The sequence below is a fragment of the Electrophorus electricus genome, chromosome 17 (assembly GCF_041902795.1).
Source record: "Electrophorus electricus isolate QZ-2024a chromosome 17, ASM4190279v1, whole genome shotgun sequence".
NCBI lineage: Eukaryota > Metazoa > Chordata > Actinopteri > Gymnotiformes > Gymnotidae > Electrophorus > Electrophorus electricus.
In genome coordinates this window covers 15,023,329-15,050,312 of record NC_137513.1, presented here as the reverse complement: position 1 = coordinate 15,050,312, position 26,984 = coordinate 15,023,329, and the positions used below count along the sequence as shown (strand labels likewise).

The 26,984-nt window shown below is 40.7% G+C and overlaps 1 protein-coding gene across 1 annotated transcript; it reads left to right on the top strand.

Annotated features, from left to right (window-relative positions):
• The first annotated feature begins 13,611 nt into the window (after positions 1 to 13,611).
• Positions 13,612 to 14,331, top strand: slc35g2a (solute carrier family 35 member G2a). Its single transcript, XM_027008576.2, has one exon. The coding sequence runs from the start codon at positions 13,615 to 13,617 to the stop codon at positions 14,329 to 14,331; it is 717 nt and encodes a 238-aa protein (XP_026864377.2). The 5' UTR covers positions 13,612 to 13,614.
• Positions 14,332 to 26,984: the final 12,653 nt, after the last annotated feature.

Below are 26,984 nucleotides of genomic sequence, written 5' to 3'. Positions count from 1 at the left end.
AGTTGCATTTAGCCGAGAATAACCCTTTTGTCACGGTACACTCCCCACAACCCTGGTCCACGTGGTACGTCCCCACCACATGGCTCAATGTTAGGTTATTGTTGCCATTGTCTTTGCATTTGTGTCCCCATGTTCCTCATGTACAGCATTCACATGTTTCCACACTTACCTTGATAGCATGTTATGTGTTGCACCTGCCCCTTGTTAACCGCCTCATTTGTACATGTATTTAAACCCCTGTTTACATCCGTGCTTCATTCACTGTTTTTATACCATTGTTTTTGTTTCATTTTTGTTTACATATTAAAACGTTTGTTTTCTGTGACTCCGCGTCCTGTTCCCCCTTGCATCATACCTTTAAGATTACATTACACTGGCCCAGTTTGGTTATGATCCAGGGACTCTACTGGAAGCAATGACAAACTTGCAGTCATGTGCTTGGAAATATTTGGTGCGTTATCATGCATCCATTAGGAGCTTCAACAACAATTAGATAAGCAATTGTTCGATCAATTAGATTGTTATTATTATTATTATTATTATTATTATTATTATTATTAGCAACAATTACAAATTCTTCAGTAGGTATCAGAAAGCCTAACATGTTATAAAACCTTACTCACACCATAACATTGTCTCCACTGGCCTGTACTGCCAGTAAACACAATGGGATCATGGATTGATGTTGCTTGTGTCAAATTCTGGTCCTTTTTTCAACATGATGGAACCTCAATTTGTCTGACCAGTCAACTTTTCATCATTTTGGTTTTGATTTTAATGTGCCTACCGCACACTGGTATTCTTGTTCCTTGTTTCTGAAAACAGTACCTGACATGGTCTTTGGTTAATCTAGCCAGTTTAGGACTGAAAAGTCTGAAAAGTAGTTTTCTGAGATGACCAGTGTAAATCTGGTTGTGGTTCGCCTGGTTGTGGTTTATCTATTTGCTTGCAAAATTCTTGCCATTCTCCTTTGGCATTTTCTTTAAACCCTTAAAATACTTAGAGATGAAAAGCCCAGAATGAGAATAATTTTGGAGATGCTATAACTGGCACACCAAGCCCCACACACTATCAAATCATATAGTGTGTCTGCCTTGTTTCAATCACACACATGCTGCAGGTTGGACTGTACAATTTGTCTGATGAAGAGCACGCACAGTAGGCTTGGGTGACTGGCCAATTATGATGTCTACAAGGAAACATAGGCCAAAAAAAGTGTTGTTGTTTTTTTTTTAAATCACTTACACTTAGAATTACATTATTTGATGTCTCAAACTCTCAGACATTGTAAAGTATTGCCTCTAGATTCTCTAAGCATACCAAGTATTATTTTTGATTATCTTCCTGTGTTACCATACCCTGATTTTGTATTCCACGTTGTCAACTTTTGCCTGCCCATTTTTTGGATTTACAGCCTGGTTTTTTGGATTGCTCTTCTGGTTTTGACACGGACTGTTTTATCTCTATGATTTGGATTTCCCTTTACTATGCTCTTTTGGTTTTGACCCTAGATTATTCTGCTACCACTGAATTGTACACTAATAAAGTTCCTGTTTTATATCCGCAAGCGTTTGATTCTGCCTGGCTTGTCACAGAATACTTTGCTTACATGCAGACAGCAGATTCGGAAGCCTTGAAGGAGGCTCTTACGAACCAGGGTCAGTTACTCAACCAACACCAGCAGGTGCTTGAGGGCTTCATGCGGTCAATGGACACGATCGCCAAACAACAGGTGGATCAATAGACACAAATGTCTGAACTTGGGCAGTGTCTCAGAGAACTTACCTCCAGGCTACAAATGATGACTACCTCTACCCGGTTCACCCCAGCACCAGTATCCGTTGCTGCTGCTGCCATCAGTACTCAACCTTCCTTCCCCGTGAGTAAACCCGAGAAATACGATGGCTCCCCTGAAAGATGTCGGGGTTTCCTACTACAATGCTCTATATATTTCAATAGTATTCCACCCAGTTCTAGCCAAGAAAAGATTTCGTTCCTTACCTCTCGTCTGTCAGAGAAGGCACTAGATTGGGCTACTGCAATCTTGGAGAGTGTACAAAAATCATAATTTGAGGAGTTTATCGTTCAATTTAAGGCTTTTTTTGATCAACCACATGAAGGAAGAGCATGTGGGGAATTGCTCACTAAACTACACCAAGGCAACCATTCCGTAGCTGATTATACACGTGAGTTCCGCACTGTAGCTGCTGGTAGCGGGTGAAACAATGCAGCTTTAATGGTCACTTTTTGAAATGGTCTTAATTCGGAGGTATTGTATGAGCTAGCTTGCTGGGACGATAAGATCAATTTGGATCAATTCATTGCTCTTGCCATCTGCCCAGATCGTTATCCTCAGGAACAAAGACCACGGAGAACCAGTAGTACTCGCTCCACCTACCCCCATCCCAGTATGTAGATCAGTATGTACATCCCAGATCAGAGCCTAGACAAGAACACATGGTGGAGCCAATACAATGTGATTCCTCTCACTTAACTGAGGAGGAGAGGCAGCGCTGGTTCCAAGAGGGTCTGTTTCTATACTGTGGTTCATCAGGTCATCTTGTCAGGCAGTGTCATCATAGAGGCATAGAGGAGTCATAGAGGAGGCATGACTCCCACACCACAAACTCAGGTAATGGTCTTGCCTAAGCTGAGGATGATAGCTAAGTCATTTATATTGCCTGTCTATGTTGGATCTCACACTCCGTCCTCTATTTTTACAGCCCTAGTTGACTCTGGGGCAGAGGGCAACTTCATACATGCCCATCTGGTGCAATAATTGGATATCCCAGTAGAGCCTTTAGCCAAGACCCTTCGCCTGGCTGCTCTGGATAGATCACCCATACGAGCTGGTTCCATATCTCTCCACACTGCACCTGTAAAACTCACCACCAGCGCACTACACTCCGAACTCATCTCGTTTCTTGTCCTAAAAGACTCATCATTCCCAGTTATTCTGGACCTACCTTGGCTTGAACAACATAACCCAAGTATATCATGGCCCCAAAATGAGAACTCAGTGGTTGGCTCAATGTCAGAAGGACTGTTTGACCTTACCCGTGATTAAACAATGATAGAGAGTCCTGCTGACGACCAAGCCTTTTCCCCTGCTCAAGAATATCAGGACCTCGCTAGCATATTCAGTAAAAAGAAAGTTACCATGTTACCCCCTCACCTTTCCTATGATTGCTCCATCGAACTCCTGGAGGGAGCTGTATTACCCAAGGCCTGCATCTATCCTCTCTCCCAAGGGGAGGAGAAAGCCATGGAGCAGCATATAGAAGAGACACTTCGGCAAGGCTTCATTCAGCCTTCCACTTCCCCCCTGGCAACAGGCTTCTTCTTTGTAAAGAAGAGGGGTGGTGGCCTTCGCTTCTGCATCAATTACCATAATCTAAATCAGATCTCCAAGAAATATGCATACTGGCTACCGCTCATCCCTGTCGCCTTGGCACAGCTACGAGAGGCAAATTCTTCACCAAATTAGACCTCCATAGTGCTTACAACCATATACGTATCAAGAAGGGAGATGAGTGAAAGACTGCCTTCGTTACCACTAGGGGTTACTGAGTACAAAGTGATGCCATATGGTCTCAGTGTAGCCCCGTCTGTGTTTCAAGCCTTTATCGTCCTTCGAGAAGAAATCGGGAGATTTGTGATTGCATATATGACATCCTCATCCACTCACCTGATCTTCGGACCCACGTATGATATGTGAGATCTGTGCTGAAGACTCTTCTTGAGAATGGACTTTATGTGAAGGGGAGAAATGCGAGTTCCATACTACTACTTCTACTACTTTCCTGGGATATGTAGACAACCATGGGGTAATCACAACGGATGACAAAAAGATTGAAGCCATCCTCCATTGGCCAGTACCTACTACGATCAAGAGGCTCCAGAGCTTCCTAGGTTTTGCAAACTTTTATTGCCGCTTCATCAGAAACTTTAGCAGTTATATCGGCCCCCTCAAATCTCTCCTTAAAGGAGCATCAAGCAAGCTTGGTTGGAATCAAGTGGCTGAGAAGGCATTCATCTGATTAAAGGCCTTCACCACTTCTCCCATCCTTAAACACCCTGATCTGACAATCCCGTTTGTAGTAGAAGCTTCAAACATCCGTGTAGAAGCTGTACTCTCTGAGTCATAATGAAACCAAACTATATCCGATGGCGTATTACTCCCGAAAACTATCCCCAGCGGAGCAAAACTATAGTATAGGAGAACGTGAACTGTTGGCCATTAAACTAGCCTTGGAGGAGCGGAGGCATTGGCTAGAGGGGGCTAACCATCCATTTTTAGTTATCACTGACCATCGGAATCTGGAATATATGCATGCGGTTAAACAACTGAACCCCGGTCAAGCCTGTTGGACGTTATTCTTTTCAAGGTTTAACTTCAAGGTTATGTATCATCAAGGAACTCGCAATATGAAAGCTGATGCCCTGTCCCATATTCATGTAGGGGAGAATGAGGAGAGATCAGGCGATAAAGAAACCATCTTACCTACCTGGGTGCACCTGGCATCTATACGAAGGGAAATAGATGAAGAGCTCAAACAAGCCACACAAAGTACTGTCACCCAAACAGAATGTCTGGCAGGCAAACGTTACACACCTGCCTCTTGTCGGGACCGTTTGATAACCTGGGCTCATTCCTCCCTCGCTACGGGCCATCCGGGGGAGAAATGTACTCGTCAGCTCCTGGCTAACCGGTATTGATGTATGACAAGTGACATTGACCGATATGTTTCACCATGTTCTATCTGCAGCCAGAGCAAGACTCCTAAGCCTGTCACTGCAAGAAAACTCATGACTGAAAGATCTTGGTCTCACATCGACTTGGATTTCATCACTGACCTCCCTTGTTCCGAAGGTAATATTACAATCCTTACTGTAGTGGATAGATTCTCTAGAAGTGTGAGGTTCACACATTTCATCCATTTTTAGTCAATGTTTTAAAATGTAAATGCATGCTCACATGGAAAAAAACACTGCCATGAATTGATTTTGATACTGGTTATAGACTACATTTTACAAAATAAAAACAACATTATTGTAAGTATTATTTTTAAGTGCCACAATGAAAGACGTGTAAAAGTATCTTTTGGTATTTAAATGTATTGTCATGATCAGTCTCTTCCATGTTCCATGTTTTCCTTGTCATGTGTTTAGTTCCATTCCATAGTTTCGTTTTGTCCTCACATTGATTGCGTACACCTAGCCCTTGTTTCGAGTTCATGTATTTAAACCCTGTTGTGAGCCTTGGTCATGGCTGTTCATTGTTTCATTGTTTGTTTAACTGTTTGAAAGTTGTTTCTTTGTATTCCTTGACTGTGTGTTTATCTTAGCCTTCGTGTTTCCTAGTCCTGAGTGTTTCCTTGCCTTAGTTATAGCCTGCTTCCCTAGTTTGCCTTTGTGTGTTTTTGTTTTGTAATGTTTCCTCGTACTCTCCGTGTTGGCTCTGTGACCCTGGACCGTATAAATGACTCTGATTTTGGATTTGCCTCTATTAAATCTTGCTCCTCTCAGCACATGCGTCCGCCTCCTTACCACTCAACTTTACATGTATAATGTAACTTTAATGTACAGAATCAAAATAACCAATTACATAAAAAGGGAAAATAGCTGATATGTTTTCTTATGTGTCAAACTCCTGAAAAGGCATTCATCAGTTCACCAGCTCAAGTTGTAAGTAATAAATATAGGGATGCTGGAATCATTCACCCTGTGCAACAAGGAAACAAATGGGTGCGGCAATCTTGTTACTTTTGTGTTTGAGCTTCTGGTTTAGCGATAACGATTGTTTATAGTTGTTATGAACACTAGGACACAGGTAGATATGGATCCAATTGTGGGAGAGTTTATTAGAATCAACAAACAGGTGGGGGCTGTGTGAGGAGTTGGTGGGATCGGTGTCAGTAACCGGGAGATCGCAATGCAGAGTCATCAGTCAAATCCAAGGTCCGAACCGATAGGCAGAGTCCAGAGTGATCTGAAGGGCTAGAAGCGAGGCGTAGTCTAGGAAGGAAGCTGAGTTCGGTAGCCAGGAAAAAGAACAGGGGAAGAGAATGGTATGCATACTAGGAGAGCATTACTTTGCAAAGTGGACTAGGAGAATAGGAGGCTATAAAGGAAGCAGATTGATATAAACAGGTGTTGCCTATTAGTACTCAGGTGAGGGTGATCTAGGCCTGGGTGTGCTAAGACTGGTGGGCTGGGTCAAAACCGTCACAGAACCCCCTCCCCATCTGACGGGTGGCTCTAGAAGACCGAGACCGATTCCCCCCTTGGCTGGCCCCGGCCTCTCGGACCACAATTGATCATGTACTGTAGTACACCCTGATGCCTGCAGGAACTCACACACTAAATAGGCAGGCTGGCCATCTACATCCAGAGTAGCAGAAGTAACCGGTAGAATCTGCAGAGAAAGGGCTATAATAAACAAGTTTTAGCAATGAGACATAAAATGTTAGATTGATGCAATAATGTGAAGGGAGCTGCACACGATAGGAAACCGGGTTGACCCACCTGAGTACCTTAAAAGGATCGATGTAAGAGGGGCTTAATTTGCAGCAAGAGGACCCCAATTTCATGTTACAAGTGGACACCCATACTCTCTGACCCAGACAAAACATATGTGCAGGACGATGGCAGTGGTTCGCAAATATCAGTTGTAAGCGGATGGCAGAGCTTCTTTGAACATGTGCCGCCTCCCAGGTCTTGGCACTGTTGTTGAACCAGTAATCCAGTACAGGCAGGTCAGTAGGAGTGTCCCATTGGAAGAAGGCTGGCTGAAAACAATAAACACGCTGAAAGGGAGTTAGTTGTGTGGATGAGTGCTTGAGTGAATTGTGAACATATTCTGCCTAAGGAAGGTATTGAGACCATTCGGTGTGAGTTGTACTGTATTGCTGGAGGAAGCATCCCAATTCCTAGTTTGTCCTCTCTGCCTCCCTGTTGGACTGAGGATGATGACCTGAGGAAAGACTGGCAATGATATTAAGATTCTTGCAGAATTGTCTCCAATACTGAGAAGTAAATTGGGATCCTCTATCAGACACTATGTCTTCAGGTAAACTGAAAACTTTGAAAACAAAAGTAAATGTTGTCAATGGTCACCTTGGCTGTGTCAGGGTTGGTCAGCCAGTTAGCAGGGGAGACACGCCCACCCCTGCTAGGGACTTCACTTCGCACCTGCCCCGTTTACAATCCCCTGATTACTTATTGCTTTCATCTATTTCCCATTCACTCCCTACTCTATTTCTACTCTCAGATCCGAGGAGACAGAGCTGCACATTAGCTGGCCTATTATGTCAAGACAAGCCACGCATAAGTGATTATCTAGAGGAGGACTAGCCCCTCCACTCTTTGTATTTGAGATTCCGTGTTCCCATTGTGGATTTCCGATGGGAAATAAAGAATAAAGATTAACTCTCAGCTGACCTGCCTCTCGCTTCCATCTACCCGCCGACGTCACAGGCTGTAGGGAGAGAGGGAAAGGAATCAGTCAGCACATCTTGGAAAACCTGTCTACCACCACCATGATCACGGTTACCCTCTGAGACAGGTAGGTCCATTATGAAATCCACAGGGAGATGAGACCAGGGACACTTGGGAACATGCAAGGGATGGAGCTCGTCAGTAGTGAGAGCACAGAGTGCAGATTTGAGTGCATATTGGACAGGACATGACAATGTCATCAGCCAGGGACTCCCACCAATACTTCTTAGAGAGCAGGTTGGTTGTACGCATAATCCCTGGGTGTCCCATACAAGTTCAAGTTCAAGTTCAAGTTCGGTTTATTCGTCACATACATAGTCATACACAGTATAACTCGCAGTGAAATGGTGGAGAGTGCTCTGTCGAAACTGAGGAAAGGAAAAAGGGGTGCATAGAGAAAAATGTATATATGCAAGATAAATATATATACTCTATGTATGTACAAAATATATTAGCAATGTATGTACAATATATGTATATTATGATTATATACACAATGCCATACACAATGACATTTGTGCCCATCTCACAACATCACCTCTCAGAACTGTGGGTACATATTGTCTCCCTGGGGGCTTTCCACTGGGCCAGGATCCTTGCACAGAGATTCCTCTAACTCTTGCTGAAAAGCCCATCATATGGGAGCCAGGAAACAGTGTTCTGGCAAGATGTTCTCTGATCTCTAGTCTTTCCTCCTTTTCATACAAGCAAGAAAGTGCATCAGCCTTCTTGTTCTTTGAGCCAGGTATGTACATGGCCTTGAAAGTATTCATACCCCTTGAACTTTTCACATTTTTTTGTAACACCTACAAACTTAAATGTATTTTATTGGGATTTTATGTGATAAATGAACACAAAGTAACAAGTAATTGTGAAGTGAAAAGGAAACGATACATGGTTTTCAATTTTTTTAATAAATAAAAATCTGGAAATTGTATCCCCAGCAAAGTGACTATTCTGGAGTCTAAAAACTTCCAGCTGTGACAGAATCTACGAGATTTGAAAAAGCTTCTGAAATGCAACAGGTACAACAGCTGGATTAAACACGGCCACTCTTGAAAATCTTTCTTCAGAAGGAGATGATTGCTGACTGCTAGTGAGTCTCTGAATGGTACATTCTGTTGGGATAATTCAGAGATGGTACCTTCTTGCTCCGTGAGCTTAGCTTGCAACTACAATGGATCCATTATAAGTTAACATTCATTTTCAAATGTTCCAGTGGAGTATGGAGGGAAAATGTATTATTGCAGTATCAGGATTCCCTGTCCTTTTTGACCCATCCCTGACTGATTAACTAACAATTAACAATTTAATCATTCTCCAAGTTTTAACAATTACAGGCAATAACAATGCCTGAAGAAAAGTTGCAGAGATTGTTGGTGTCTTTGGTTGGCTTTGAAAATTATTAACATATCATTATATTAGACAAGTGAGCCTTTGTTAGCCTATATTCTGCTCAGTTGCTAGTTTAGTTAATGTTATGAAGTTCAGTCAAACTTTCAGTTTCAATTAGATGATGCTGGGAACGCACTGTGCCTGCCCACTGAGGAGGTGAGCGAAAGAGAAAGTATCTGCTCATACCACCATAAAAGGTTACATTGAATAACTTACGAAAATATAAGACACAGAGTGCTGCTGCATGGCAAAAATGGGCTTTAGGCAAAGTTAACAATCCCTCAACTCTAGCAGCACATCCCTCGTAGTGGGGCCAATGGGTGATGTTATGCTGAAATAGCTGAGCTTCGACTCTCCCACTAGAGTATAGTATCCGTCAGGTGTGCTGCTTTCCATTACTGTACCCAACCTTATTTTAAACATAGTTAATGACAATCCAGAATCTCGCTACCACAACAGATGCACAATCACATCAGCTAATGCACTTAGCTTTATTGAAAATTTCCAAGGTTTATCAACTTTTTTTGGGATATTCACAAACCCTACAGAACTTGATTAAATGACTGAATGGCTATAATCAGCATTTCACTACACAATTAATGATGTTGCTCATTTATTGAGAAAAAATATTAGTACCATGGTATAAGTATCACAATCATTCTTCAAAACAGAAAACACAAAATCTAGAATGCAAATGGTGCCAAACTAAACTATGAAGGTGGTATAGAAGGAGTGAGAAGTAAGTGTTGCTCAGAAGAGTCTTACATGCATACAGGGAAATGATGTCAGAGAACATATAAAAACTTAACTAAACAAGAGAAACAAAGTGAAACATGAAATATAACACAGTATCATTTGGAGTAAATTAAAATACTAAATTACAACATTAAACAACAACAATAACATCAACAATAACTGACAACCAGGGGGCTATTCAACAAAGCAGGATTTCTCAGTTTAGCCAAATAACTTAAGCCCAATTTCAATACTGGCCAACATAGAAGTTGAGGGACATTCCTATTGGATGCTCCTCAACTTTGAGCTTACTTGACTAGACTGAAATCCTGTTTTGTGGACTATTGAACTCACTGAACTAACTAGCATGGACAGACCACAAATTGAAATTGTTCAGATCACAGTTCATTGTGGTTTGTACTCTACATGAAAATCAAGGCTAATATTTTGTAGTGTGAATTCGGAACTACCAAGCTGTCTAATAAAATAAAGGCTATGAGCATACTTTTTCTGTACTTCAGCCATACGGTTCCTCACTCTGGCACCCAAACAAGTTCTGCATTTTCAAGCATTTGTCTGAATCTGCATATCTCAGTGGCCCAAACAAAGAGAACAAAGCCCACTGGGAATTGTACTGGGAATTGTACTGGTACTTACAATGGCCAGTCCACCCCTGGGCCTTAATAATGCCAAGCACTCTTTTTGGGAGGTGGAATAGTTATGTTCTGCTTCCTAAAGGACTCAAGAAGCATGTGCAATCACATATAAACATAATGCAAGTGTAGTGCTCCTTATCCCTTATCTCTAACATCAAACTACACTTGAAAGCATTTAGTGAAAACAGATGTTATAAGGACTGGTGAAGTGGTTAAGGTTTGCTCAACTGCAGCTCTGCATTCATTTATCTACATTGTTTTTATTTTTTCTTTGTTATTTAAGCACTGCTGCTCTGTCAGCAAAGTGTGGAATCAATTAGTGATACCAGCCAGCCATTCAAAGGAAGCTGAGAACATAATTACCATATTTGGGTTCAAGAAAATTTTACAGAGCTTCCAATTTACTAGACCCAAAGAGATGCCTGAGTTTGACAGGGTAATAATTTATAAAACACTGCAAGCATATACATTAGCTGGTCAACTTACAGTTTAGGACTTTCCATTGTCATAGTTTAATGTTGCCATCATCTTGGGCTCATATGTGTAGGTTCAGTGTCTCAACCTGGCAACCCATGTGAGTATTGATTCTGGGGAGGAGGGGACTAGAGGTAAACAACTCTCTCCAGTAAATGCTTTAAATGCTTGTCAGTATTAAATATGGGTTCTTTGAGATTAATGAATAATTTAAACTAAATGTAATTGAAATATACATTAACCTCTTCAGTTGAAATAACTATAATCAAATGATAATAAGAACAATGAATAGAATTATATAGCAAAAAATATAAAAGGTAGATTTTTAACTGTGTCAGGGATTTGTAAAGAGTCTACTTGTCACGGTACACAGGCCACCCAGCAGGAGGGACTTACCTACTTTCACTAACACACACACACACACACACATACACACACACAAACAAACAAACAAACACACACACACTCCTCTTTTGTTTTCCCCTTTATAAGCTAGAATGTGCACTGCATATTGACAGTCACTTCTATCGCCAGTGACTGATCCTTTGCACTCTTTACTGCTGCATTGTCAACTTTTACTTTTTGTGTATGTGGTTATGAATAATAAAGACTCTTGCTCTTCTCTCGCCTCTCACTCTGTCTGTGCCGCCACCGTCCCATTAGTATCTGTATTTGTTAAGCAAGCAGAATTTTTTGTAAATTAAATAAAAGTGGAAATAGGAATAATAATCCTATTTTTGTTACACATCTAATTTTAGGATATGAAAGTGTTAATACAAGTGTTCAATAAACTATTGAATGGTTAAGAATGGTTTGAGCAAGTATGCTTCTGCTTTGTGTTCATGGAAATATCATCAGCATTTTTTCTCTGCATCCTTTATGCTGACCTTTAAGTGGAACTATTTCTTATAAACCTGACAGCTCCACACATCCTCTTTGAGTGTGATGGGTCAGTTATTTTGACTTTTGTAACCACAATGCTTGCCAAACATAATACAATATTGCAGGTGTGAAAATAAACGTAGGGCATTTTCACACCTATAGTTCATTTGCTCTTTCCAAATCAGTTAATGAGTTTTGTAAACTGAATGTTTTACCCTTGTTTTTTTCACACAAGGAATAATCTAAGTGCACCAAAAATGCATCACAACAAACTATGTGAGAATATTCTCTCTGCTTATTGGTCAGACCTGGGGCAGGAGCAAGAAATTAAATTCAGGAAGAAGGTACTAAAAATGAGCCACACTCTAATTTAACTGGATTAATGCAGGTGTGAAAACATCCTTATATCATTCTAAGACCTAACAGCTGCATGTGTGTCTGTTTTTGAGTGGTCTCCTTGAGCTCAAGTCTCTTGCACCACTCCAGGAGGCTGACTGACTGAACCAAGACAAAGTGAATCCTGATTGCGGTCTCTCTTTTGGTTTCAGTGTTGCCAAGGTGGTGTTTCCCCATGGCTCTGTAATAGAATACAGACCTAGAGAATTGTATATAGTACTGGCCTGTTTGTTTGTTTTTTTTCTTTTCCTGTTTTGCTTATAGAAAGATAAGTAAAATCTGTGAAGAAATAAAATGTGATAAATAAAAACGGGGTCTTCATATCTTTAACTTTTATTGATAAATTACCTAAACATTGTGTGTGTTGGAAGGGTAATGGCAATGACCCTTTTTGTGATAATATGTATGACTGGACGTGCTAATGACATGATCATGCGGCCACTGCAGGGTAGTGTTTTACTGTAACTAAGGCCATGATGGAGATCATTTAGTCATGGTTTGATTTACTACCTGCCATGCTATGTGAGATCTGAATGACATGTCAGTTATTTTTTACTTTTGTAACCACAATACTTGTTAAGGACAAGTAGGTTTGAAAATAAACTCTAAATAGAAATAAATTCTAAGACCTGACAATTGCGTGTCTCTTCTTGAGTGCTCTCCCTGAGCTCAGAAAATACACCAGAAAATTGAACAAAGACAAAGCAATCCCTGATGATTTTCCTAACAACTAGCTATAGATCTTATTGTCTGCAAAAAGGACAGTAGCATAACAGTCTATACAAACACCTCAATCCCTTTCAAGTGTAGGTGCAATTCAAAAATCCCAAAAGAGGTAGACCTACTTCTACACTGTCAACAATGTCTGTTATGTGGCTGACAGGCAAACACAGCCTAATACTCTCCCGGTCAAACAAGCTCCACTGCGTCTGTGTCTTCTAAGTTGAAATAGTGGAACAGCAACTTTGATGTAATATGAATGTGTTCATATTCTACTGTATCTACTGTAAAGACAACAAGATTTTCTTTGGTGCTCACTTTCAGTATACAAACAAAACAGGGGCTAAAACTATATTTCAGCATTTCAGAATCTTCCAAGATAATGCAGAGACTGCATTTATTTTTAAGGAGCCTCCAGTAATCTCTTATAGAGAAGGAAAAACATTTAATTCAATTCAAATGTATTTATATAGCTCTTTTTACAACACATGTTTTCACACTGAAGCTTTACAGAAATCATATACAGTGAATCCATGTAATTGGGTCAGGTCTGCATAATTCCAAGAACAGGTTTATGATACAAGTGGTTTACCAAAGGGGAAAAAAAACACATTCTGTGGGTAAATAATCTGTGGTAACAAATGGCTGGTTGTGTGAAGCAAAAATATAAAAAGACAAGTTATTTTTCTAAATAGAATGTGTGCTTCTAAATACATTTTCTGAAATATCAGATTACACATACAGATCTCATTATCATCTACTAGATGGGAGGAAACTGATTAAATGACGAAAGTGGAAATCCTGCCTCCCCAAATTTTGCTCATCGTGAGCAAAATTTTACAGCTGGAGGAAGAAGATGGATGAGTCTGCAACGAAACATCTGCTTGGTTCAAAGAAAAAAGTAAAAATCCATCCAAACACAGTGACAGTAAAATACTCCACCGATTTGCCCAAGCCTGATGACAATGGATATGAAGATGCTCCGTCTTTCGAGGATTTCAGATCATTTGTTGATGAGACATCAGATCGAAAGTGGCTGACTGAAAGTAAACAAATCAAGGACATTTTTGCAGCCGTGGAAGGTCAGTCAAAACCCAGTGGAGGGCAGAAAGGCAAGGGGGTTGGAGGTCAGCTGCAGAGATTTGGTGAGGCATCTGTGTTCACCTCACAGTTGACAATGGCTGCCTTGTTTGGAGCAGCACTGGCCCATGGCTGTGTGGCTTTTATCACACAGCTGGCCTCTGACCGCTCCAGAGTTCCTTCGCTGGAGCTGCTCTTCATACGTTCGGTCATCCAGGTGCTGTTAGTTGTGGCTGTAATCTACTACCAGGAGGCACCATTTGGTCTTAGTGGTTACAGACTACAGATCTTCTTCTATGGTGTGTGTAATGTCATCTCCATCACATGTGCGTATACCTCTTTCACCATTGTGCCACTCAGCAATGGCAATATCATGTGGCGGGCTACTACGACGGTCTTCAGCGCTGTGCTTGCCTTCCTGCTCATGGATGAGCGGCTTGGCCTCACTGATATTTTCACATTGGATATTGGAGTTTCACCTAATTTAAAGTGATTTTAAAAATTATGTTAATACTCTGTAAGATGTTTGTGTTTATCAGAATAAAGCAAGTGTTCATGTGTTTATGATTTCACTTTCACTACAACATAAAGAAACTGACATAGTATAGTAATCCTTGAGTGTTCAGTAACACATCATATCACTTAGAATGTACTATATCCTCATTACAACTCACCATAGAAAATCCCAGATAAACATGCATAGAAAGCATGCTGCACAGTGGAAAATGTTCAAACCATTTTCATTCTTACTATAATGTAGAAGTATATCAACTGATATGAAGGGGATGGGAAAAGTATAAGTTCTACAAAAAATTCCAAAATGAAGAGGCTAATCAGCACTTTGTTGTGAACTAATGGCATAGAAACACAACCATGACTTCTATGCCTTATTTTTTTTCTTCCTGGCTCTGTGTATTCAAGATTTGTCTGTCATAAGCATGGTAAATTGGGTAGTCATACCATACAATGAAATTCTTACTTTGCTAGTCTCCTGTCATCAGTGAGATACAAGTTTGTATAAAGATTTATATAAAAAATTTATATTTATGCAGAAATTTGTAAAAAGAAATAAGATGTGTATGACTAGTTGTAGTGCAAATATTGAACAAGACTAGGGTTATGCCATCCATATTGATTATAGGAGGCCAGTAAGACTTAACAGTACTTGGTACTGCAATGAATAGAGAGCAGTAATAGAGTCATCATAAAGTGTAATGTGTAATATTTAGTGTGCAATATTGCATGTTCAGTCACTGGAGTGGTAGTTACTATCTATGAATGTGTGTTGTCCAACCCTCACTGTATGTGGGTAATGACAGCAGTGGGAGTTGGAGGTAGGAAATGATTAGAAGTCATACACAAGCTTGATAGCTTGTTGATAAAAGCTGTTTATTATTGTTGCTGTTCTGGACTTCACACTGCTTTATCATCTTGCTGATGGAAGGAGTTTGAAGAGGCTGTGTTGGGCGTGTGCACTGTCCATGAAGAGAAGATGTTGTGGGCTCTTCTAATGATCACTGTTGCGCCTCTGAGCAAGCCCTTAATGCTCAATTGCCCTCAAACCCTCAAGTTTTATTCAGTCATACAAAATGTGAACGACATATTAATGTACTCCCATGGCAGATAAAAGGGTCTACAGTCACAGTCAACACTTCTGTGTCATCTGAACAGTGTGTCTCGAAAGTCTACACATCCAAACACCAGTTCTTGTTAACATAGATACAGACTCCCCTACCTCTGTTCTCTGATGTTGCTGTGCAGTCCATTTGGTAGACATTGTAGGAAGCTGGATAACTGAGTCTGGTGTTCCTGAGAGCTATGTTTCCATGAAAACAAACATACACATTGGGTTGCAATCCAAGTCCTCAACTCATCCATCTTATTTTTAAGGGATCTGCTAGCAGTAAGGAAGGTAGCAGTGGTCACACAGCCCTAGCCTTTATCCTAGCACGTAGGCCCCCTCTTTGGCCACACTTCTGCTTCAGCCGCTCTGTCTGACACCTACCCTATTCACTCGAGACCAGTGATGTTGGGCTCCGTCAGCTTGAGTCCAAGGGTAGAAGAAAGTCGAAATCAGAAATGCTGAGGATAATGTGTGGAAATTAGTGTTCTTCAGCCTTGATCAAGAAACACACCATGTCTTGGTAAAGTTTTAGCCCTCACTGCTGGGGAGCATGTATTTATTCAGCATAAACCATCGCCAAAGAAGGCACTTCGTACATAAATTTTAAAGGTCCTAACGTGTTGTCACCTTTCATTGGTCATCAGAGACAAAGAAACATAACTAATTGGCCATAAACAGAGACATACGATATTCCATTTACATTTCTGCCCATTTACATACAGGTGGGTTGCTGCTTCCTTCAGGGGCTATCAATGTATCATTTATCCTCATACTCTCTGTATTGGCTCAATGACCCTGGACTGTTATAAAGACTATGACTCTGCATTTGCCCCTAATAAATCTTGCTCTTCTCCGCACGTTTCCGCCTCCTTACCACTCACCATTAAAAGGAGACTCAATCATATTCTGTATACTGTTATTATCTAGTAATGTCACAAAAGTAGTTTCACCAAGTTTAACACATTTATAGCATCATGATACAACACACAGGAGTGGCTGAAATATTCTGTGCAAACAGATGCTGCTTTCTGTTTTCTATGATGAAAACTCTTTGATTATTTAACATACATGGTCAATGAGTGATTTTTACAGTTGCCGTGAAACGGAAAAAAAAACCCCCACATATCAACACATTGCCTGACGCAAAAAGATTATTTTAAATGTTCTGTATTGCAGTATTTTTATTTGCAATTTTCATTTCTTGAACATTTGCATTAGTATATTAACAATTTGTCCATGTGTGGCAACAGGTTTTAATCACAATAGGCAGCTACACCTCTTATATTCTTTTTAAAGGAAGCAAAAAAAATGTCCCTCAGGGGACATTCTAAAATGCTTAACATGAAAAAAGCTTCACATGGGTTAATGTACTAAAACAATGACAGGAACACCAAACTTCTCTCATATATTAATGGCCATGAGTACTTTATTCTTAGGTTACAGGTGAACCTGTAACCTAAGAATAAAGCAATAATATTTATATTAGGCATTACATTATATTTACATTATCAAAAAATACTGCAGCATTCTTGAAGCAGAGTTAGTACTCTAGTTGGTGCCAGCTTGGTGGGTCTTGGAAACTGGAGGCTCTGGTCAGAGAACAGGGCTCAGAGAGATATTTAGCCAGCCGTAGGTTTATTGATTGATTTAGCATTTAACTACAGGCCATCAAAGGATTATAAACTCACAGCATTTCTTATGCGAAATACAATCTCTATAAAATCTGGTACCATAATACAATCACTGATGAACTTACTTTTAATCCGATTGATGTACACAAATTGATGATAGTTATTGAAGTCGACCAAGCATGGTAATCCTCTTATCTTAGATGATTTAGACTTATGCTGGGCATGCACAGTCTACTACCCAATGAAAATTACAGCATCAATTCAATGGTAATACAGCAAAATAACAGTAACATAACAGAAGTGCTATATACTTTCTTACAATTCTCTCTAACATGGTAACATGTAACATGGTAACGTGTTATGGGTAAGTGAGAAATGGGGCCCCATAGAGACTAAATAGTTGATATCAATTCACATACATGTTAGAGTGTCTTCCTGCCAAATCGTGGAATTACAAAAGAAAAAACATTCTGCCTGAATGTGAATTGAACAGGACAAAATACAAAATATAATGTTGTTTGTGTCCAGTATGGTTGGCTAGAGGAACCATTTCTATTATTTAGAAATATTGTTATCTTAGCAGCCTCTAAGGTGGCTCTTGAGCACACAATTGAGTGCTTCAGGGCCGAACATGAAATAGCAGGGATGAAAACCAGCACCTCTTAGTCTGAAGTTATAGTACTCTCTTGGAAAAGAATGAAATACTCCATTCCAATGAAGGGAGAAAGCTACCCCTATATGGGGGACTTTTAGTATTTCATTTCATGAGTAATGAAAAAAGAAAACCTAATATTGACAAATGGATTGGGTCAGCAGCAACAGTGTTGCATTCTCAGAATTAGTTGTTGGTGGTGAAACAGATGTTTAGTCCTAGGACAAACATCTCTGTGTACTGGTCAATCTATGTCCCCATCCTCACCTATGGAAACTAGATATGGATGGTGACTGAAAGAATAAAATCACATAAGCAAATTGTAATGCCCCCTGCTATGTCCACTAGCGGGTTTCTTCATTCTGGCCCACCAATTTACTGATTACATGCCATTCCACCTCATACATCTGAAGGATATTAACTGAATCCTTTAAAAGACTCACTACAAAGTCTCCTTTGCCTGTTTCTGAGCTTTATTTTCCTCAATTTTTTTATTTATTATTTTTTAAAATTAATTAGTTACATTTTTTGGCATTTACTCTTTCTCCAGCCCTTTATATCCCTATTTGCCCCTGTCGGCCTTGTTTTCTGCAATAAGTTGATCTACCGTCATTCACACTTGCTTCCTTTTGTTGCAGGCTTGTTACACATACAGCAGAAATTAGGTTTCTCTGCAGAGTTGCTAGACACTCACGCCATGCAAGGATGCAGAGCTCTGCAATCCAGGAAGGCCTTGGATTAGACACTGCTGCTCAAGATTGAGTGGAGCCACTTGAAATGGTTTGGGAATATTAAGATGCTCCCTGGTTGGCTCTCACTATAGCTACAGGTATGTCCCACTGGAAGGAGGCCCAGAGGCAAACCCAGCCACCAAAAGCCTCCGACAAGAGGTCTAGATTTACCTTTTAGATTTCTCTATCTTAATATATTTAAAATAAATTGGTTAAAAATCTTATTAAAATTTTATTTCACACTACTTTTTTAAAATCATGGTGGCTTGAACCTCATATTAATGAGCAATTACAGCATAAACAGAATCCCAGTGAAATGTTCAGTGTTGCGCAAGCAAGCTTAATAGCATGGTCAATAAGCAAGCACAATTTAAATTACTGCGAATTTTTCACAGTATGATTTTTTTTACATTATTATTTCTCTATTACTCCAAAAGAATTTGTGTTGTCATTTTGATGAATATGTTGTGTACTGTAGTTGCAGCGCCTCTTTTCATTTGCAGCGCAATGAGTATTTACGGCCACCGTAAAGAAGGGAGTGCTCTGGTTAATTCCTGCTCGCAAGTTAGCAAAAGGGTTTAACTAGAGACACTGGTTTAATACAACTTCGAGGCGACAATCTGCCACTTAGTTAAAAATAGGAAATCCAGGTATCTATCTGGCTAGATAACTATAGCTAAATAAGCAGATAAGCTATACTTAGTTGCTTAGTTGTAAGTTTGCTTAGCTATGCTAGATAGGTAGGTTAAACAGACCCAGTAATTGTGGCTTCTTAATGGTTTGGTTTCAGACGTCAAAGAGCAACACAACATTTGACTCGCGGTAGCTAACTAGCTGCATAGCTATAGACTAGGCCTAAATGTTAACAATGTGTGATAGAGAGGAGCTGTCTAGCTATGTGCTTTGTGAGTGCATTCACAGGAACAACATGCAAGTCAGCAGGTGGGAGATTTGGTGGAGCACCATTTGCTTTCATCAACTTCCTTGATGCTAAGCCCATGGACCCGCTCTTGCAGGAGATCATTAACTTCACAGGAGGTTCTTGCACCGAGCAAGACTTGGAGATGGAGGAGAAAGTGCATTTTGGAAGCATTCGAAGGCCTACAATACTATACATCATTGCAACAGACATTTATCCAGTTTGCTACTGCATGCGGCTGATCTAGAAAATGGTGTCACTGGTGAGGCAGCCCCAGAATCCCTATGACCGAAATGCAGTGATGGTGTCAAATGTATGGGACACAAGTTAGACATATAAAGAGAGAGCTGGCAGCCCCAATGGCTTATATTATGGACAACAAGCTGGCAGTTTATTTGACCAGCACACTGGCATGGGCTTGTGAATAATTAAATTTCATGTCTTTTGAACATTAGCATTAAGAGAGCTGTACTGCTCACTGCTCTAACATTGGGAAAAAGTAGAGAAAAAATGGGAATGGAAGAGGAGAGGATAGAGGTAACAAATGTGGACGAGCAGGAGGAAGGCTTTACCCAAGAGGACAAATGATCTCAAATGAAATTCAGACTACATTATTCAGACACGCCTCTCATGCTTAAACCGTGGTTGATGACATGGTATGTGCAGTCCAATTTGTGTCTCTTTACAGTGGCCTCTATATTTCAGTCTTTTTAAACAGGTGGTGATTTTTTTGTTCTATCAACATCTGGAGGAGGTTTGGTGGTGTTCTCAATCAGTTCATCTACATCTCACCTACAGGTGTACTTAGCTGAGTGACAAACTCAGCTAAGTATCTTCTCATATTATCTCAATCCTTTATCTCATACATCCACATATCAAGCATCTGAAATGTGCTTTACAATTCCTGTCCACATATCCCACAGATCTCCTCGACACAATCATAAATGTCGCAATCTCAGCAACCTCACTGACTCACAGTGCTTCACACCATCACATATCGTGGTGGCAGGAGGGCTCTGGAACTACCAATATGCTGTCCAGCAGGCTGACTTCATCTCAGCATTAGCATCCCTCCACTTCCTACACTTCGTGGCTCTGACAGAAACATGGATCACCCCTGAGAACCCGGCGACTCCGGCTGCCCTGTCCTCTGCCTTTTCATTTACTCATTCTCCGAGGCATCTTGGCAGGGGTAGTGGCACAGGTTTACTAATGTCTTGAGAGTGGCGTTTCACTACACTTTCCTTCTCTACACTTTCCATCTCCTCTTTTGAATTTCATGCCATTACAGTGTCTTTCCCCACCAAACTTCTTATCATTGTCATCTACCACCCTCCAGGTTCCCTAGATCACTTCATTGATGAGCTCGACATCCTTCTGAGTCATTTCCCCATTGAAGGAAATCCACTCATTCTCCATCAGACAAGCAGCATTCCTCCTGCATCCTTCCGCTGTTGACAGCATTTGACCTCACCCTCAACCACTCTCCTCCGACTCACAAAACGGGCAACGTTCTGGACCTGATCTTCACTCGTACCACCACAACATCAGACATCGCAGTCACCCCCCTCCACCTTTTGGACCATCACTTTCTATCCTTCTCTCTCTCCCTTCCTTCTCTTTCCATCCAGTCCTCTCCAACATGTTCCTCCTTCCTCTGTCACAATCTGCACTCCATAACTCCCTCTTCCCTTCTACTATTTTGTCCACCCTTCCTCACCCTGACTCTCTATCCTCTCTTTCTTTGGATAGAGTTACAAATACTTTCATTTCTACACTCTCCTCATCAATGAATCTTCTGTACCCTCTCTCCTCTAGACCCGCTAAGTCCTCCCCACCTGCCCCCTGGCTAACAGAAACACTTTGCTGCCACAGGAGAGAACTAAGGACTGCAGAGAGCTGGTGGAGGAAATCTCACGTAGATTCAGACCTTAGCTCATACAAGTCTCTCCTTTCCAAGTTCTCATTGGAAGTAACATCTGCAAAGTCATCCTACTACAGAGAGAAATTCAAATCATCATCATCTGATCCACACAAGCTTTTCACTATTTTTTCTTCTCTCCTTAATCCTCCCCCTCTCCCTCCTTCCTCATCTCTTACTCTGGAGGATTTTATCATGTTCTTTGAGGAGAAGGTTGCAGCAATCCACCAGTCCTTTTCCTCTGTTCCCACCCCTCCAACCAACATGCATTCCCCAACATCCAACTCTCTGACTTCTTTTTCTCCTTTCTCCACAGATGAAATTATTCAACTCCTGACTTCCAGTGATCTGACTACATGTCCGCTGGATCCAATTCCTTCTGCTCTGTTCCAGACAATCGCAAGAGATTTGCTTCCTTTCATCTCTGTCATCATCAACAACTCCTTATCTTCTGGATATGTGCCTACTGCATTCAAAACTGCTAGGGTGGTACCAATCCTTAAGAAGGCCACACTTGACAGCTCCAGCGTTACCAACTACAGACCGGTATCACTTCTCTCTTTCCTCTCAAAAGCCCTTGAACGAGCAGTTTATAATCAATTGTCTCTTTTTCTCACCCAGAACCAGCTGCATGATCCCAATCAGTCTGGCTACAAACTGGCACATTCTACAGAAATGGCCCTCATAGCAGTGACTGAGAAACTTCATGCCGCTAAAGCTGCCAAACAGTCAACTGTTTTGATTCTTCTAGACCTTTCAGCAGCCTTTGACACAGTGAACCACAACATTCTTCTCTCTGTTCTTTCTGGGCTTGGTGTGACTGGCTCTGTTTGGAGATGTTTTCAGTCCTATCTGGATGGACGGTCCTATCAGGTGACATGGAGAGGATCCACATCCAAACCGTGTAGACTCTCCACTGGTGTTCCACAAGGTGCAGTATTGGGGCCCCTTCTCTTCCTTTTGTATACTCGTTCTCTTGGTGATGTAATATCTTCTCATGGTTTCTCCTACCACTGCTATGCCAATGACACTCAATTATTTCTTTCTTTTCCACCCTCTGACACGCAGGTCTCCAGACATATCTCGGCATGCTTGACTGACATTGCATCATGGATGACAGCCTACCACTTGAAGCTCAACCACAGTAAAATTGAGCTTCTGTTCATCCAAGGTACTCCCAACCCTTATCATGACCTCACTGTTTCCTTTGAGAACTCCCTGGTATCACTATCCGAAGCTGCCCATAGCTTGGGCGTAACTTTGGACAACCAGTTGTCTTTCTCAACTCATGTTTCTAATCTAACCCGGTCTTGCAAATTCCTCCTTTGTAACATACAAGGGATTCAACCCTTTCTTTTGCAGGAAGCTACCCAGGTGCTTGTGCAGTCTCTTGTGATCTCAAAGCTAGACTACTGCAACTCGCTACTTGCTGGTCTTCCTCTAAGAGCCATCAAACCTCTACAACTTGTCCAGAATGCAGCAGCACAACTGGTCTTCAATCTTCTGAAGTTCACACATGTTACTCCACTGCTGCGCTCCCTTCATTGGCTCCCTGTAGCTGCATGCATCAGATTTAAAACCTTGCTGCTTGCCTACAAATCCAAAAATGGACCAGTCCCTTCATACATGAGGTCAATGGTCAAAGCCCGATCTGTACCTCCAAGTACTTCGAACCTCAAGTACGGCTTGGCTTGAAATACCTTGCTTCAGGTCTGTCTCATGGACGACAAGCATCGAGACTATTTTCTGTCCTGGCTCCAAAATGGTGGAATTAACTCTCACTTGCTGTCCAGACAGCAGAGTCCCTTACAGTCTTCTAACACAGACTGAAGACCCGTCTATTTGCAGAATATTTAAAGGACAACTGACACTGCTCCCATATTGACTGACTAATTTAGTACTTATTGTAGGGCACTATTTATGCTTTTTAACAAACTCTAGCACTTATTGTTTATAGCACTTATCATTTTTTAAGATAGACCTTATGTATTTTGCACTTCTAGCTATCAGCATTCATCCCTGTATTCTACAGTATTCTAGTTCATTGGTATGTTTAATTCTAACCTACTATACTGTACTTGAATATATTCTATGAGTAAATGACAAAGCACTTTTGTAAGTTGCTCTGGATAAGGGCGTCTTATAAATGCCGTAAATGTAAATGTACTTGTTTCACTTGTTACAACATCACCCTATCTCAAGCCCTATTTTAAATGAATAAAACATACATTAAAAAACAAATTACCAAGTAACTATGTCCTTTCCATTCAATGACTCCAGTCTATCTTTTCAAAGTTAATAGCTTATACATTGTGACTGTGTGGTCTTCATTTATTAGTGCAGTGAGAAAATCTCGGTTTGTTGCATATATTTATTTGGTGTCAAGTGTTTCTGTTATTTTTATATGAATATTTCATTTTCAGCAGAATGTCCATAGTTTGGAGGCCAGCATTTAATTTGCTCCAGATTATATGTGGATTTGGAAAAAAATCTAAATGTGATTTAATTTTTCAGTTGTAGATAGTACAGGTGTGTAACCACACAAACTTTTCCAGTGCTGTTGTAATTTCATTGTTTTTGCCCTTCTGTAATATCTCAATAGGGTGGTGCTTTTTGGACAGACTAATAAATTCTCCATGTGTGTGAACCTTACATTCTGGGGTAGAGAAGGGAACGGAGAATCTGTACACAGTCACATGAAATGTCATGGCTACAGACTAAGTACCACACCAAAAGGTAGACCAGTTATTTCCCTTTCTCAAAAATCAGTTGTCCAGTTGTGTAAACCTCATTCACCAAATTCAGATGAATATTAAAGCTCATAGTATGCACATTCATAGTCTTCTATTTTTACTTCAAGTGCAATTAGATGGAATACAGAGGCAAAACTATTTGTTCAGTTATGTGCAAAATTCACTGTGTGATATGAGGTCTTTTTTCATAGCTAGTACATCACAAATGTCATGGGGTAGACATTCAGTGGGTTTGCTTGGTCAAGATAACTGCCATTCCTTTGATGAATGAGGAGGTGAAATGTGAAGGGCATTAGTTAAGCAATATATTGCAAAATCTTTTTTTTTTTTTTCTGAGAAATGTGATATCATTTAGCCATCTTTTTTCTTATTCTTTCCCATTTCTAACAGTTGAAAAATACTTTTAACAAGTTATTTGATAATTTGAGTGTACAACGCGTGAGATGGATCCAGCTGAGGTAAGTTGACACCCGGAGAGTAACTGCATTATCAACTTTTTCATAATGCCTTCTGTCCAGCCATTAGTGTATCTATGTTTGCTGGTCCATCCGTATGCAAGCAGTACGTACCCCTCTGATGACAAACCAGAGGCAGGCACTGTGCCGGATGGCTTCCTGGGAGAACAACAAAGACCTTCCCCCATTCTGTGAGCAGAAGAGTGAACTGTATTTTAACATGCTTATGAACTTTGCTGAAAGAAAGGCCACAGAGGGTCCCTGGGGGGAGGATTTTGGCTGAAGACATAGGAATGGTGGGTTATACATAGTTTTTATACACTTGATTTGACAGCATATTTTGAATATTGATGTTAAATGCAATTGCTATATTATTTTTTAGAGTTTGAGTAGTATGTTTATTATTTCAGGACTAAACCCTAACAACCATTGCACTGATAGTTTCCAATTTCTACAACAGAAAACCTTTGCCCCTGGAAAAATGTGTAAGAATGCTAGCAGTTACAGAAACACAGTAAAGCAAAGAATAAAAGTACTAGTATTTTATTTTGTTTAAAGAAGGTAAATTGACCAAATGTTTATATATGAAACAACCTGCTAAAATGAGTTGTACTACAATATCAGTTTATCAAAGCTTTATTCATCTCAACCAGGTGGTGGTTATTTGCCTGTCATGTCTGTCACGGTTGGCTGGTCCTCCAGCAGGAGGGACACGCCCACTCCTGCTCGGGATCACAACAAACACCTGCCCCGCTCTCAATCACCTAGCGACTAATCGCTCACCTGATCTTTGTTTCTCTCCCTTACTATTTTGACTCAGGTCCCCCAGGACAGTGCTGCACATTAGCTGACTACTTATTGAAGTAACAAGACTGACTAATACGTCGCGTTCATTCGCCTTTTGTTTTCTTTCGGTCGTTACTTATCTGCGTTTTTGGTTATGGATAATAAAGAGCATCTTCTTTCAGCCACGCCTTTTGCTCCCTCGGTGCCGATACCGTCACAGTTTAAGGAAGCACCAAATCCTGGTTCTAAATCTTTGTCCAAAAAGAAGCCAGATGCAAAAGGTTTCAAGCGTTTTTGTTACACTTTGATTGTTACGGTTGTTGTAGCTTAATTATATTAGCTAACTTAGAAGCATTAAATGTGTCTAGTATCAATGATATACAATTTCACTTTCAACAAACTGCAGAGATCATAGATAAAAATAAGCTAGTTTAATGTCCAGGCAATATGTGTCTTCTCTACTTCAATGAATGATATTTTTCTGTAGCTTTAGTACAGCAGAATGGACAAAAGGCCTTTGTTTTTGTTCCAATGTTACATGTGTTCATTGCAGGCAGTGATGAAACTGATCCTGGGGCGAGTTCTACAGCCAGAGTCAGTGATTGTGTGTCCTCTCTCTTTGATCAGCAACTGGCTGGTGTGTATTAACACAGGAAGCAAGATGCAGTGTCATTTTCATTTGTAGTGCGGAAGTTTAGTCTTATCTTTGCTGCTGTAGGACCAGTTTGAGCAGCATGTTTGGGACGATGTCAATCTGAAAGTTTACTTATACTGGGGTCCTCAATGGCTGCTCAAGGGTAATTTCCTGTCTGGACAGGATATTGTCCTCACAACCTACAATATGCTGTTCTCAGATTGTGGAGTGAGTGCATTTAGACAGCCCTATCAGCAATTCATTGGCAAAATGCCTGCCATAACATTTATTGGCTCATTGCAAATTCTTTGACTAGTTGGGGCCAAATGGTGACCTAGAACAAAGCAAACGGTCCACTGCACAAAGTAAGCTGGCTGAGGGTGGTGTTGGATGAAGATTACATAATCAGGAACCCAAATGCTCTGCAGAGCAAGGCTGCACTGGACCTAAAAGCCTGAGAGAAGATGGATCCTGTTTGGTGAGAATACTTTATGCTCTTATCGCAAGCTTTTTTCATCTAAAACTAGTTGTAAAAATGTACACTCTTGGCTCTGATAAGTGAATGTGAACATGGCTATTTGTAAGCCTTCTCTTTTTACGGTTAAATTTTTCTTTGTTAGTAAATTGAGTGATTTGTATCACCGATTGTGGTGAATATTATAGATTAACAAATGGGTATTATTTGAAGTCAGAACCCAGCGAAGCAAGGGGGGAGGGGGGTTTCTACACCTAACATCTTCCATTTGGCCTTCAGGAACACCCGTTAAGTACTGTTTAAATGATGTGTGGATGCTCATTGCTTTCCTAAAGCTACAGCCATTTGATGTGAGGGAATGGTGGACCAGAGTCATTCAGAGGCCTGTGACCATGGAAGACAAAGCTGGGCTCAAGTACAGGCAATATTGTTCCACTCACAAACTGTAAAGCTGCCCAGAAAGATTTTGTCCAGTGGATGGTGCAGCATCTTTGTCCCAGGGAGCCTGATGCTTTGTGAGAAGTTAAAACAATCACAATAATACAGCTGATATTAATGACAGATG

Coding starts and splice junctions, on each gene's coding strand:
- slc35g2a (XM_027008576.2), top strand. CDS start 13,615: ATGGATGAGTCTGCAACGAAACATCTGCTTGGTTCAAAGAAAAAAGTA.